This window comes from Zophobas morio, unplaced genomic scaffold (genome assembly GCF_036711695.1).
Source record: "Zophobas morio isolate AGI-343-1 ecotype UQ-CSIRO unplaced genomic scaffold, CSIRO_AGI_Zmor_V1 ptg000024l, whole genome shotgun sequence".
NCBI classification, from domain to species: domain Eukaryota; kingdom Metazoa; phylum Arthropoda; class Insecta; order Coleoptera; family Tenebrionidae; genus Zophobas; species Zophobas morio.
In genome coordinates, this window is record NW_026972129.1 from 10,182,522 (window position 1) to 10,198,800 (window position 16,279).

The following is a 16,279-nucleotide window of genomic DNA, read 5'->3' on the forward strand; positions in this document are numbered from 1 at the left end:
TCCCCGATAAGCGCTGTTATTTTTTGGGACACGGAAAAGCAGGAAAGAAAATTCAAGTCCAACAATCTAAATATTTTCTTTAATCACAACCTATTTGAAACTTACTACATACATAATACTCTGAATGTACTTAATTTCATATAAATGCATTATTTCTATTAGTTGTCCATGTCATCTGTTGATTCTCCTTCAACAGCGTATCTCCCCTCGTCCTTCTTTTTTCCTCCAGTCTTCTTTTTTCTTCTATTAACAACCCCATCTTCTTCGTCCATCATTCTTACGATAAGCATCTGATCAGAAGTGTCTAATGGCGCAACCGAAATATCTCTAACAGCCCGAAATTTTCCACAATTATTAAGATGTTCGTTTTCCAATCGAAAAAAATTCCAGACGAATCTCCTGAGTAAATAAATTATATTAAAGTCACTCTCTGAGGACAACGTGATTTATTTCCAATAACACGTGTCATCTTTACCTAAAAACTTCCAAGGGCGCTAGAATCGTAACCATCAAGTCGGCGTGAATGTATCCCATTTCTGTTAGCGACATCGAAAAAGCCCATCCAAATCGTAAAATAAAATCTTCTATTATTGCGAAATAATAGAACCACTAAAACGAAATACTAAGGTAAAGAATTCCAGACGGAGAATTTTACCGTAGAAGAATAAACGATTTCTTCCCTCAGGAACTTGTTATCACCAGCTTTGGAATCGAATAGCCCCCAGTCCAATTTTATGTCCCATGTGTATGCGTAGCAAGAACTTATCAAAGATGCTGTTATCCAAAGATAAAAAAATGGACTCCCCATCATTCCAGAGTTACCTTCATTAATTTTTTATCGTAAGTTAAATATGCTCCGCTCCACATAAAAAAGTTGTTAATGTTCTCTACATTGCCTAATGAATAATTAACCACAGTCTAAACTGCTTTCATTTTTCGTCCAACTTAATCGTGATATATGGCATACAAAAAAATAACTCGGCAATACTTAATAACTAACTCCGAACTTCTTGCTTTAAGGACATTAATGCGTTCTAGTTGCTTTATATAAGTTTTTTAATTCAAATTTACATTTCTTCCCCATACTTATTAACTGATGAATATTTTAAAATAAAGCGAATTATAATACATATAAAATGCAATAAAATCGTAAATATATATATTTATTATTATTAATGGATAAAAATCGTTGTAACATCAAATTATTTTTTAAACAAGCTAAAAAAAAATGTATCAGTTATAGGACGAGCAACAAAATTTGTAAACGAGTCATCTCTTGAATTGAATCCGAATATTTTCTCTGAAAGGATATGTTTAACCCTGAAAGTTGTAATTTTGATTTTAGTCATAGTTTAAATACCAAAATATTTTAATTAAATTCATATTGGTTAAATAATAACATCATGAAATTTTTTTTAATAAAACAAGATGCTTTTGGTGAAATAAATTTTCTTGCAAGTTACAGTTTTTACGGAATTTAGAAAATCAAGACTAATAATTTTTTTTCACTTTTACATTTGACTGTCACATTAAAAACAACAAAGTGAAGTATAATATCGTCGCCATAATAAAATCTAGGCAATGTAAAACACAGATTCTATATAGTTTATTCTGAAATTATTACTTGTTTGGTAATTATTTTCTATATAAATATTTCATTATATTTGTTAAGGTTATTACCATACTGAATAAATAACCTTAATTAATAAATTCCTGTATAGATAAAATTACATCTCAAACTTTTCAAATTCGGTTAATTCCACAATCCAAATTTTGAAAGCTGCATTGCGACCTTAAGATTATCCTCAGCTAAAGTACCGCGGCTTAATATCTTGATAATGTATAAAGATATTGAAATTCTGTAAACGCCATTGTTTTTAGCTTGAAAGGGAAGCTCAAATGAGTAGGATAGGCAAATTTGCACCACTGTCATAAACAAAATATTTTAATATTGAATACATGTTACTTTATATAGTCTGACATATTTGCATATCATTAAAAATTCGAGTGAAGTAGTAAATATGCAAATCAAATCATATACTATTGTGCTAAAAGACAGTCATTTGTTTGTGTTAAAATTTGTGTTACATTGTCAATCTGTTAAATGAAAACAATATCATTTTTAGTTTTAAAAATAGTTTTTCTTTAATTTTGACGACACGTATCTTTAATACCTACTTCGTTTTAGGTGTAGCTATAAAACCAAGTTTGCCGTATTATATTACACAGCAGGGTAATAATTGGAGAAAAGTGTTGAAATGAAAAACGAAAATGTTACAACGCCTATATCAAATGTCAAAGTGGAACAGTTTCCCTCCAATTCAAAACTCGTTAAGTGAACTCCATAAAGTTCACGGTCATGAACAATCCACCCGCATTGTAGTGGGTGGGAGTGTAATATAAAATCAATTTAGCTAATTAACGGCAGTTCTAACAACAAAGTGCTTACCTGAGTAAATCGTATTTAGGGCAGTAAAAATGACAACGAAAAATGATGTGGCGTACTTTGCAGCATTAGCTAAATGAGGAAATGCTTCCCTAGTATCCCTGTATCTTCTCAAGCATTGAGCAAACCTAAACCATGCAGGTAAACACGCCATAAAAGGTCTTATAACCAGATGTTTTTCTACACAGTAGTTTGTGTCTAAAAATATGAATTATTTTAATTTATTGTTTTACTTATATGGTTTTATTTCCGTTTTGTACCTTGTCCAACCGACCAACTTGGATTAGTTATGTAAAAACATACGAAATAGTGCATATCTGTGAAAAGATTGACAATACTGTTCAACTGGTCCGCTATCCAAAAATCAGCAAAGGTCACGTAAAAAAAGGGAGCCATTAATACTTTTCCCTAAAAAACATTATTTAGGGTATATTATACTCATTGTAGATTCGGATGGTATATTTTTATGTAATACAAATATACTGTCATCCTATCAACAAAAATATAAATTGGGAAAAAGTAATATCGTCAAGGAACCAAAAGATATTATGGTTGCGTACAAAATAAAAAAAATATCTATATTTTGACAATAATTTGCATAACGACAAACATATACTACTTAAATCTGCAGAGAGCAATAAATATTTTTTTACAACTTAAAACAAAACCGTAACACGATCTCCACTTTTGTATATAAAGAGCATCGAATTGTATTCAGTTCTCCTGTGTGTAAAAGTTATCTAAACTTCTTTCATCTTATACAGATGAGAAAATGTAAAAATACGTTCAATATGCATATGCAAGAATTAAGTTTTTACTTCTCGATTCTGATTTTAAAATATAGGTGCGTTAAAGTGAACTTCAAATCGTAGTCTCGAATGAGTTACAATCAAAATTTTTGTACAATTACGTACCTACATGTTGGCAATTTTTTTTTGTAAAATTGACCTGTCTTGATTTTACTAATGCCAATTGAGCTTCTTTCTCTCGTCTTGTCCATTTTCGTTTTTTAAGTTTGAACCAACTTTTTTAGAAATTGTTTTTTAAATGCACATTTTGGTTTAAAACAAAAATCTAAAACTAGAACGTCAGTAATGCAATTTTATTTGGAAATACATACGTAACAACTAAACCCTTCCATGAATGAAGGGTTTGTATGAACATTTACCAATTTATTCAGATTTGGGTGCAGTTTTTTTTTTGCTTTTTGATGCACTACTTTTCGACTATTATTTATTAGGAGTAAATGGTATTAAGTACATGTTAAACTTTTTTTTTGAAACATTTTAATGCATTATTTGTCCTATTACTATTATTAAGAGATACCACTCTGTAGATTGGATGACGACGGCAGTCTGGGAGGGTGGTTTTGCTGAATCGTGTTATTAGCCTCACAATACCTTAATTTCGTAAGTATCATCCAATCTTAGAAAATTTACATAAGTATACTACAGCAGAGTACCCACTTTAGTATTACGGAGGGTGGAACATGTATGCATTGAATGAACGACTCCAAATAGACTAATATTTAAAAACCTCCACTTTGAGAAGAAACCAGCAACGACTTATATCAGTAGGGAACAGACCGTTGCGTTGAGGAGCAAACATTAAAAGTGTGTTGAACGGATAATAAGATAAGACATGCACAAAATATACGTAACTGTCTGGATTTATTTTAAGTTGCAACTAAGAAGAAATTCAAGAAATGAGCTGCTGGTTTCTCCAGTAGAATAAGTTTTTGTCCAATACTAGACTGCTTCGTGCTTCGTCTTTTTTTAATAAGCATCATACTCGATTATAAATTAATAACAGAGCATAATTTAAAAAAATCTCAATCGTAATATTGTTATTGTCAATATTTTTTCGTCTATTAAATAATACTCAATTAAACGAAAATTAGCAAAACTGTAAATTCATCTCAAACTCATCATATTTTGCACATTTAAGATTTATTCAGCAAAATTTTGAGGTGACGTCATCAATTTTTTAAGGGGGGATAAGCAAATTCATTCTAACTATAAATTTATCATACCTATGATAACTTTAAAACATCTCCAAGATTTCAAAGCATTCGGTTTTGTAATTACTGATTAAATCAATAAAATAAATTCACGCATTCATTAATTTTTTTGAGTTACCCTGTATATGCAAATCCAAAAAATATGAATGGAATGATAAATCACAAGTATAGACTCATCATATTTTGTTCATTTTAGATACGATTTATTCGGCAAACCTTTGAGCTGACGTCATCAATTTTTTGGAAGGGATAAGTAAATACAGGGTGTCCCAGAATTCGCGCCATTCCCGTGAATGACATGTTCCCTGTCCCGAACTGTGCCGTAATTCGCAAAAAGAATTGTCCAGGCTTTAACCGTGTGAGAACTGGAAGGCGATTAAGTTGACCAATAGAGAGGCTGCTTTTATATCCGAACGTTTCTATGTTCAAAGTTACCTATGCCAAGGACAAAAAATCCGGTAATACTAAAGTTGAATGAATTTTTTCCGAATCCCCCTCCGTCAACAAAAGGAAACAGAAGTGTGGTTATAAATTTAATCATTTTGACAATTGTTTGTCATAAACTGTCACGAAGTTCATCACTGACCTGAACAGACGCTTCTGCGCCAAAGATGACTGATTAATGTACACAGAGACGTCAAGGTTTACTTTAAGGCAAGTAGCATGGGACAGAAGTTATTTCTGCTGCCATTCTAGTTAAATTGTGTTTAACTGGGCTGTACATGCCATAAAAGAAGCTGTTTCATTTCATCGTAGGCAAATAATACATTTATTACTATTCTACATAGTGTAGATATCGAAGAGCAGGTATTAGAAGTCATTTTCTTAGAGCCCCGTGAATCATGTGTTGTTCTTTTTGACGAAAAGTAGTGCATTTTCAGAATTCACTATGCATCATATCCCTGATATTAAGTTTATCGTTATTTCTAAAAAAGAGTACCACATGTCCATTCAAAGAACGTTATTAAGTGTACTAAAACATAAATATCGCTTTTGATTAATCGGTGCTTATGATTTTCAATAAACAGTATCAATTTTTACCGAACAGCTTTGTTGCTGATACTTAATCTAAGCAACGAAAAAAGAGACGAGACTCCACTTCTCTGGTGTATTGAAATCATAGGTATCTGCTGTGGTGTCAATCATGTGGGGGGAGATACTGAAAACGGAGTCTTATTCAAGAATAATATTGATGTTGCACATGATGATTTAAAACAGTTTCTTTAAAGTTGTGAGTACTTTCTAGAGATTGAAAAGATACGAATAAAAAATGTGACAAAAATCGTTTAGTTGCATTTTTTTTTTAAGAACAATACAAACTATAAACAAATCAGTACCAATACCACTAAGTTATTGATGTCTTAGTCATACTAGTACCTATAAAGAATATTTGGAAATGATGTTAATTTATGGAGAATGTAAACGCTCTGCAGCCACTGCTGTGCGCGAATATACAGGTCTTTTCCCCAACCATCGGCTACTTGACCAGCATGTGTTTCGTCGTTTCTTGCATCCAGCAAAAGAAGATGGATCTTTTTAGCCTATTCGGAAAGGCCTTCCTGGGGTTACACGGATTATTATTATTATCCACATTTCGCTAACGTGAGAGCATATCAAGAGCAATACTATTAATCTATGGGCTGGAATCGGGTAGTCGGTTGGTCCCAGATGCTGCACTCTCTTGAAATGGTAAGGATGCAGTCTTCTCTCTTGAAGGATACAATGAGTGGTCGATCTTGAGCATCCACTCATTTGCTCTACGCAGCGGACACTTCTCCTAGGATCCGCTTCCATCAATATTATTCTTGAATAAGTCTCCGTTTTCAGTATATCCCCCACATGATTGACACCACAGCAGATACCTATGATTTCAATACACCAGAGAAGTGGAGTCTCGTCTCTTTTTTCGTTGCTTAGATTAGATATCAGCAACAAAGCTGTTCGGTAAAAATTGAGACTGTTTATTGAAAATCATAAGCACCGATTAATCAAAAGCGATATTTATGTTTTAGTACACTTAATAACGTTCTTTGAATGGACATGTGGTACTCTTTTTTAGAAATAACGATAAACTTAATATCAGGGATATGATGCATAGTGAATTCTGAAAATGCACTACTTTTCGTCAAAAAGAACAACACATTATTCACGGGGCTCTAAGAAAATGACTTCTAATACCTGCTCTTCGATATCTACACTATGTAGAATAGTAATAAATGTATTATTTGCCTACGATGAAATGAAACAGCTTCTTTTATGGCATGTACAGCCCAGTTAAACACAATTTAACTAGAATGGCAGCAGAAATAACTTCTGTCCCATGCTACTTGCCTTAAAGTAAACCTTGACGTCTCTGTGTACATTAATCAGTCATCTTTGGCGCAGAAGCGTCTGTTCAGGTCAGTGATGAACTTCGTGACAGTTTATGACAAACAATTGTCAAAATGATTAAATTTATAACCACACTTCTGTTTCCTTTTGTTGACGGAGGGGGATTCGGAAAAAAATCATTCAACTTTAGTATTACCGGATTTTTTGTTCTTGGCATAGGTAACTTTGAACATAGAAACGTTCGGATATAAAAGCAGCCTCTCTATTGGTCAACTTAATCGCCTTCCAGTTCTCACACGGTTAAAGCCTGGTCAATTCTTTTTGCGAATTACGGCACAGTTCGGGACAGGGAACATGTCATTCACGGGAATGGCGCGAATTCTGGGACACCCTGTATATTTTGATTACAAATTTATCATGCTTGTCATAACTGTAAACCATCTGCAAGATTTCAGACCATTCGGTTTTGCAGATTCAAAATTAAATTGTAAAATGTTGTTTCATAACTTTGATTTTTTTTCCAAAAATCTGGACGTTTCGGGTAAAAACTCAATTCGGAGTCATAACTAACAATTTAAAACCCATTTACTATGTACAATTTTGAACTGACGTCATCGCATTAGTGGTGGGGATTAGACAAGTTTTGGTTAGCGTTTTACCATCTACATGATATTCCTAATATAAATACAAAATTTCGCAATAATCGGTCCAGTACTTTCGGAGATTATCTGTCTAATAAAAATCCGGGACGGCAGACAGACGGACAGACGGACAGACAGACGGAAACGGGAAACCTATTTCTTCGTCCTGTAGGGGTCATGAAAGGCCGAGAAAACGTAAAAGTAGAGAGTCGGCCGACAGACTCGATTACAATACTTCCTTTGCTTACGCTCGAGAAGTAAAAATTCGAATTCTAATCTTCAACTTTTCTAATAGAAGTTTATAGGACAGTAGAAAAATACTTTCAGTTCTATAGGTATACGTTTTTAATAATTTATAAATAGTGTGCAGTTGTGTCTCTAAAATCATGAATTATTTCTCCCAGAGCTTTTAAATAGCCAGTAGACACGTAAACTATTAGAACTGGTAATAACTGTTTTTCTACTGCGCACGTTTTTCGATTTTCTAATAGAGCGATTAAAGGACCCAAATGACGTCAAAGCGGTTCATTAATAGCCGAAAGGGGTTCTGAAATAGATCTGGTGTAATTTAGATCGGTAAGATTGGTAGCCATGACGAGAAATGTCAGGTGAATGTCAATGGCAAATATCAAATTTCCCGTATTTCGGGAGGCGTAAGGACTTTACTAACTTCTTCACAAGACATTTTAACCAATTTTAACTTACAAAAATTCGAATTGATTCGAATTACAGTTGTTGTGAAAATTCGAACTTCAAATATTTCGTGGTTCGTATCAGACCAACCCATCATCAGCCACGACAAAATTCCCCAGATTTAAAAAAACGCAAATTTCAATTACTCTTTGCGAAAAAACGTGCACGGTAGAAAAAATAGTATAAATAACTCGTTCATAAAGCCATTGTGGCATTGTGGCTTCGCCGCTCATTCTATAAACTTGGGTTCGTGCCTTAATATTTGCCCTATGAAACTCGTTCTTTAATATACTATTATGGTATTAATCCTCAAAATTACATAAGGTATATGCAAATATTTCAGATCGCACCGCGTAACTGATGTTTGCCGTGCAGGTACTTTGCGCGCAACTGTCTTTGGGATTAGGACCACGTGTAGATATTTTTTTACCGCAGCGCGCAACTGAGCCATGCCCCATGAGTAGTTTCGGAGATTAACTGTCTAATAAAAATAGACACAGACGGCGGGAAACAGACAGGCGGACGGACAGACGGAAACGGGCCACTTATACTTTCGTATTCTTGAAGTCGTGAAACCTGGAGCAAACCTGAAAGAAGCCATTCGTCAGATGGTTTCTGTTACCATTGTTCCATAGCTTGCGCTCAGAAAGTAAAAAAAACCGTATTTCCTTGGAAAATTTATCGATTTCATTCATTCTATTTTAAAGCAAAATGTCATATTTCAATTTTAAAATTTTTAAAATTTGTTTAGTCAGACAACCATTATTATCGAAATTTACGAGCATATTTTCTTTTAAAATGCACCAAGACAATGGGTCCAGTCAGAAAATCGGTTTAGATCTTGAATAACTTTTTTAGCAAAATCTAAAATAAAAATTAAGAAAAAATGGCTTTAAAATTTTAAATGTATATACTTCTTTATTAATGTGCTTTCTGACAAATTGTGTTTTCTTTATTTTTAAAGTGAAACAGACTATTTGTTTCAAATTCTCAAACTTCTACAATAAAAGCTCCGATTTCAGTTAAAAGCATTCACTGCATTTATCGTAGCTTTAAGACGAAACACAAATACACAAATACGTAACTAGTACAACTACAATAGTTATTTACACAACTAGTTCGGGATAGCCTGCTTCCCGCATGAACGCTTGTTTGCGGCACGACCGAAGGGAGTGCCGCATTTGCGTGAATGCGGGAAGCAGGCTCACGAACGTGTTGTGTACAATATTTTTTGCAACGAATAAACCTTTAAACTGAAGAAATTAACTGTGAGTTATTTATAAACAATGGCGCCGTCAACACATCACAATGTTGACACTACTCGAGTATTTTAAGGTTACCATGGCAACGGGAAGTTAAAATGCACGTGTGCGGGAAGTTCGAACTCCCGCACCCTGGTGAATGCACGAAAGCCATCAAAAAAGATCATGAGTGCAAAATAGTAATTTACGCAACTAGTTCGGGATAGCCTGCTTCCCGCATGAACGCTTGTTTGAGGCACGACCGAAGGGAGTGCCGCATTTGCGTGAATGCGGGAAGCAGGCTCACGAACGTGTTGTGTACAATATTTTTTGCGACGAATAAACCTTTAAACTGAAGAGATTAACTGTGAGTTATTTATAAACAACGCCATTGACAGCGCCGTCAACACGTCACAATGTTGACACTACCCGAGTATTTTAAGGTTACCATGGCAACGGGAAGTTAAATGCACGTGTGCGGGAAGTTCGACCTCCCGCACCCTGGTGAATGCACGAAAGCCATCAAAAAAGATCATGAGTGCAAAATAGTAATTTACGCAACTAGTTCGGGATAGCCTGCTTCCCGCATGAACGCTTGTTTAAGGCACGACCGAAGGGAGTGCCGCATTTGCGTGAATGCGGGAAGCAGGCTCACGAACGTGTTGTGTACAATATTTTTTGCGACGAATAAACCTTTAAACTGAAGAGATTAACTGTGAGTTATTTATAAACAACGCCATTGACAGCGCCGTCAACACGTCACAATGTTGACACTACCCGAGTATTTTAAGGTTACCATGGCAACGGGAAGTTAAATGCACGTGTGCGGGAAGTTCGACCTCCCGCACTCTGGTGAATGCGCGAAAGCTATCAAAAAAGGTCATGAGTGCAAAAATATTTATTATGTTTTCTCACTCTTTCTGTGTAGACCGTTTTCATGAAACTGTTGATTTTAATTTAAGTGTTTTTATTGGAAGAAAATGTTTCTGTAATGCGTTACCTATACAATTTATGGGTTTTGTATGTTGTTGTTTGCTTGCAGTAAATTTAATCTTATCAACATTGCACAAAAAGTCTATGTTTCTAAAGGCAGAATACCAATGTACGATTTTATACTAGACATAAGTACATAATTAAAAAAAACGCACAAGCTCTTTCCTTTAGAAGTTACGCATCAAAATCGGTTTTAAGTTTTACAGTAATTTAATCATTATCATCTTTATTAATGTATGACGAACCACTTTTTAGTGATTCGCAGAGAACTTATCTGACTCTTTGGAACAATACCTAAATACATCACTTATCAGTATTCATTTACACTGTGTACTTGATACAGTGACACATAAATTGATGCGATATAAATCTTATTACGAAATGGCCGGACAAAATGTATAATTTTTAAATTAGATAAATTTGTATGTAAGTATACTTGCGTATATCCATGCAAAAATCAACCTCAGATTTGTCTGTAAGCAGTTAATAACTCACAGGCATATCTGCATCTGTTCATATGAAAAGTATTTTACAAAATAGTATTTGTAATAATTATATTTATTACTTCCCGAGCGTAAGCAAAGAAAGTATTGTAATCGAGTCCGTCGGCCGACTCTCTCTTTTTACATTTTCTCGACCTTTCATAACCCCTAAAAGACGAAGAAATAGGTCCCCCGTTTCCGTCTGTCTGTCAGTCTGTCCATCTGTCCGTCTGCCTGCCATCCCAGATTTAAATTGTATAAAATAACATAGTCCTACACATGTCGTTTATGATTCCGAATTGAGTTTTTATCCGAAACGTCCAGATTTTTTGAAAAAAAATCAAAATTATGACGTCACATTTAATTAGGGATCTGCAAAACCGAATGCTTTGAAATCTTGCAGATAATTTACAGATATAATAAGCATGATAAATTTTTATTCAAAATATATTTACTTGTCCCCTCCAAAAAATTGATGACGTCACCTCAAAAATTTGCCGAATAAATCCTATCTAAAATGTGCAAAATATGATGAGTCTGTACTTGTGATTTATCACTCCGTTCATATTGTTTGAATTTGCATATACAGGCTGACTCAAAAAAATTAATGAATGGGTGAATTTATTAATTGATTTAATCAGGAACTACAAAACCGAATGCTTTGAAATCTTGGAGATGTTTTACAGTGATCATAAGCATGGTAAATTTTTAATCAAAATGTATTTACTCGTTCCCCCTAAAAAACTGATGACGTCACCCCAAAATTTTGCTGAATATGTCCTATCTAAAATGTACAAAATATGTCTGTACTTGTGATTTATCACTCCATTTATAAGTCAATTTATTTTATTGATTAAATCAGAAATAGTTCACTCCATTTTCCCGAAAATTTGGAGATAAAACACTGTTATTATTAGTATTACATTGCACCAACACAATTTGATAGATACAAAATTTTGTAAAGTAAAAACTCGTTTGAAACATAGGCGTAGCACTCTTATTTACATTTACTTTAACATTACAGACGTGCATTTGCTTTGTTGCGCTGACAAGGTTCCGTGAATGTGGTATAGACAAGTTATAATCAACCAATTGTGAATGACACCATCAAAAATTAAAATAAAATCCAATGTTTTGTATAATAAGCGGAAGTCGAAGCAATAAAAAATTCTGGGCGACCATCGGTATTGTTTGCAGTTTCTCTGTTTGACTCTCACGTGTACAATCTGAACAAGTGTCACCGCTTGTTGTCTTAAATTAAGAATGCTTATACATAAATGATTTTGAGTAGCCTCTGCTAATACACGCGGCATACGTGAGTAAACTGTTTCGTTATTTTATTGAATATAAATCAATATTCAAGGCGACCCAATTCATTTTCCCGAAAATTTGGGAATGCAGTACTTTTATTTTTAGTATTACACTACATCTATCCAATATCGTATCCTTGCAAAAAAGTAATGAGAAAAAAAACATAATAGTCGTCATATTTCCGACAGCGAGGGAAGTACTGTCTAAACTCTTTAGACCAATTTTTTTTATATTTTATAAGCGACAGATAAGGAAATACTCAGTAAAATTAGTTTGACGAATGTTGAGGTTACAGACCATTAAACCAAATAGGAAGACGTTCCAAAACCACGATTTAGTGTCGCGATAACAGCGCTGTACGATCTCCTGCATGAATTAAAAACACTAATCACCAAATTATAATTATTATATTCAATAATTTAATTTTTGATTTTACAAAAATCAAAGATGCAAAACATATATTTGATGACAATTATAAAATAATAAAAGTTCCAAATATTTTTTTTATCGAAATATTTAATAAAAATTATAATTTAATTACGAACTAGTCGAAAAAAAACCTGGTGAAACCACGATTATGTATTAATTTCAAAATCTATTTGAATTATACTTACTAACGCTTCTGGGCTTATGTATTTCAAACTGTAAAATTTTCTAATAATTGTTCTTTTAAGTTCTTTGCAATATTGGCAATTTCTCCTAAATTACCTAAAAACTGATGGACTATTCTATTATTATAATTCTCACCTAAGCATATTACATTTTTTTTGTAACATATTTAAACCTTAGTTTTTGATCCTGTTCTTTGTACATAGTGAAAATATGGCGTGCATTGGGTTTTTGTGTAATTACGCTACTTTTCCAGTTTTTGCAGGTGACATCTTTCAATGTTTTTCTTAATTAAAAGATGACAAACATAATATGTAATAGCCAGAAAATCATACAAATTTTTAAATAAAACTGAGCTAGAATTTTCTATATTTACAAACTCATTGATATTTTTTGTAAGTTGAAAATTTATTGGTACTGTAAAGAAAGTTTCTGATTTGCCAGCCTTATTCGCAAAAATTTGAATACATGTTCTTCACCTATCTGCCAAATAAGTCTAATTTAACGAATGTTCGTCAACCTTCTTTAAAAGGGATAGTTGTTTTAAATTGACTAAGTAGTTCTTCACAAAAGTATTTACGTCTATTTAGTTAACGATCTGTGATCTAGGTTCATGATTCCTAACGTAGGCACAACTCGGAAAATACAAAAGTGTAGAACATCCGCACTTTTGTATTTTCCGAGTTATGATACGTCTATTACATCGCTTATTTTGAATACATGAAGAGTACTATAAGTTTATCACGTAGATTGAAAGAAAATAATTAAAACGTACTTTTTCATGTTCCTTAAAAATTACTATCATTTAATTTTTTTAACTAAATATAACTTTGTCTGTCATGATACACACTGTTTTTAACTTTGTATATATATCTTTAAAAAAATGTACATTTAAATTTATACTAGTTTACTTCTAAAAATTATATACTTAACTCTTTTCTTTCTTTCTGCTTACGTTTTAATAAAATACTTTAAGTTTTAAAAAAGATAAAGACCTCTAGATAAAACAAAATTTTGTAGAAAATTATAACCTAACATCCCTCTTAAGTTGTTGTACTTCAAAGACATTTTTCTTTAATATGCGACCTTTTTAATTCGCAACGTATCTTCAGCAACAGATCTTATCATTTTTAAACCTAAATCTAAACAATCCAACCACAAATGTGGTAAGACGGGAATTTACACGACGTTTCAAACAGTTGTAATTAACAGTTTTGGAGATATTTAACCTACATATGTATGTCAAACTTGTGACACCAACTATCGAAAAATACGTTTGGTTATAAAAATATCGGAAGCATGATAAATATTACTCCTATAATTTATTGATAACATCAGTAGAAAATTTCAAATTTATTCCTAAAATTGCAGGCTTTGAGAAAAATTGAATGCTTTGTTCAAACGTCTTCATTACTTATTAATTTCAGATCACCGGAAAATTTGGAGTCCTCCTTTCTCACTTGTATAAACTGAACTTTCATGTTTGTAAGAAATGACTACAACTCCCATCCATACGCGTTATATTATGTACTACGTAATCAACAATAGGTAATTTTTCACAAGTCTGTAATTTTTATGTTACACATATGTATGTCATTCACTTGTTTTTCAATTCAATTCAATCGATCTAATTCCATTTTCGCAATAAATCTTCCACAATTAAATAAATATATACATACCAGAACTCGAAGAGCCCAAAATCTGGCTTCATGTCTAAAGGTTCGTGTAGGATTAAAAAGAAACGCCAACATCAAAACCACCAAAACAAAAGGGTTAATGTAAGCTGGAATGCTCAATTCGGAACTGTATAGAAATGAAAGCACGGAAACAGACCATATAACACCGAATATTGCTGCCATTTCTATAATATGTTGTTCTGAAAGATGATTTCTTGGGTCCATTTCAAAAATCAATACGTGATTAACTCCGGAGGACCTCCAACCATATATATTAATTCCCCAAAGAAATAAAAACTCAATTATTAAAAAAGGACCTCGATACAAGCGACAAACAATTCGCCAATCATCTCGACGTTGGTGGAATATAGCTGAAAAAGTATTCATTATGATAAATTTTTGAGAACACTGGCAGGTTGTTTCGTGATGGGAGTTTTTTTTAATTAATACGGTTGCAGTTTCCACTTTTATATTCAAATGATGTGATTTTTAAATGAAATTTTTAACATTGTACATTTTGAACTTGTAATAATTGCAGTTGATTTAATATTTCAAAATTCGTACCCAAATAGATATTATATTTTTGATTGAAAAAACTTTCTGCCAGAGTTCAAGTCTTAAATTTTGTGTAATTACCAGATATGATAACCGCTATCATGAGAACTACAAACGCTCCGGAGAATAAACCAACTTTAAAAGTGGTCCATGGAATCTGTTGTTCGCCCAAGGGTGGTACTCTGAGTCTTTTCATAGCCCTTTGACGATCTCCTCCTTCCAACTCCTGTGTTACTGTAGCTTCAGTTTCTCTAATTACCCTATCAATGTCCTTATTTGTGTGAAAATGAGAACTTTCCACATATTCCACCCTCCACTTTGCACCGATATCTACATTTAATAGCTAAAAATCTAATAAGAAATATATTTAGATTTAACTTAGGACGTACCTTGTCGTGTTTTTTCAAAATTTTTCTAAAACCCGTAAAATTTAAATTTTGATAATTTTGTAACAATATTAAACTCAAATAAAATTCACTAAAAGCTAATTTCAGTTCTTGTATTTTCTTTGCAGGTACATTTCTTTTTCTTAAAATATTATTTTTAATGGAATTTTTCTTTCTTGGATATTCAACATCCTGTGCTTCAGTGAGGTCACTCTTTAAACCCGCATATTTTCGAGTAGCTTCCGCGAGCTTTTCTAAAAAAATATTTGTGTACGTAGGTATTTTTCAAGAGTAGTGGTATCAACCAGAATAAAATGTGTTAATTTTGGTCAGCTCTTTATCGCAAAAAGAAAAGAACTGCTCGTCAAATTTGGCGAAATATCGAGTCAAAATTTCCGGTTCCACCACTTCAGCCGACGGTGCTTGTTCTACGGCTGCATACAACATTGCTTTCATTTCCTAGAAAAAAATAAAAAATTTATGATTCACGTAAATATAAGATGTGAAACAACTTACTTCGTAATGTATATATTGTTTCCTCCATTCTGGAGTGATGTGAGCCGAAAGATGTTCGGTAAATTTCATTATTGTAGTTTAGTTTATGGTTTTATTTATTTATCTTGTAATGTTGACATTTCCGTCATTCCTGTCAGAAGACGACGTCGACGTCGCGACGTCTAGCACAGCTGGTAAATTCATTTTCCACTATTACCATTCCACGCAGGGAAACAGCGTTGCCAAGATGGATTCGTTTTCCACAAAGCTAGAGCAACCATAATTTAGAAAAGATTAAATGAGAATGGTAACCACAAGAATCTGATGAGCTTGTTTTATTTAAATCTTTGTGCACGAATTTTCTTACGGTGACTTATAATTATATAGGAGAAAAAATATA

The 16,279-nt window shown here is 33.1% G+C and overlaps 1 protein-coding gene across 1 annotated transcript; it reads right to left on the reverse strand.

Moving 5' to 3' along the window:
* Window positions 1-95: 95 nt before the first annotated feature.
* LOC135135230 (solute carrier family 53 member 1) lies at window positions 96-16,056 on the reverse strand. Its single transcript, XM_064064251.1, has 10 exons — window positions 15,901-16,056; window positions 15,690-15,843; window positions 15,388-15,638; window positions 15,080-15,341; window positions 14,447-14,814; window positions 2,707-2,854; window positions 2,450-2,644; window positions 656-822; window positions 476-609; window positions 96-399 (listed from the first exon to the last, which is right to left on the reverse strand). The coding sequence occupies exons 1-10, from the start codon at window positions 15,967-15,969 to the stop codon at window positions 159-161; spliced, it is 1,989 nt and encodes a 662-aa protein (XP_063920321.1). The 5' UTR covers window positions 15,970-16,056; the 3' UTR covers window positions 96-158.
* Window positions 16,057-16,279: the final 223 nt, after the last annotated feature.

Coding starts and splice junctions, on each gene's coding strand:
- LOC135135230 (XM_064064251.1), bottom strand. CDS start 15,969: ATGAAATTTACCGAACATCTTTCGGCTCACATCACTCCAGAATGGAGG. Junction 15,844..15,900: donor AACAATATATACATTACGAA/GTAAGTTGTTTC, acceptor ATTTTTTTCTAG/GAAATGAAAGCAATGTTGTA. Junction 400..475: donor GCGCCCTTGGAAGTTTTTAG/GTAAAGATGACA, acceptor TTATTTACTCAG/GAGATTCGTCTGGAATTTTT.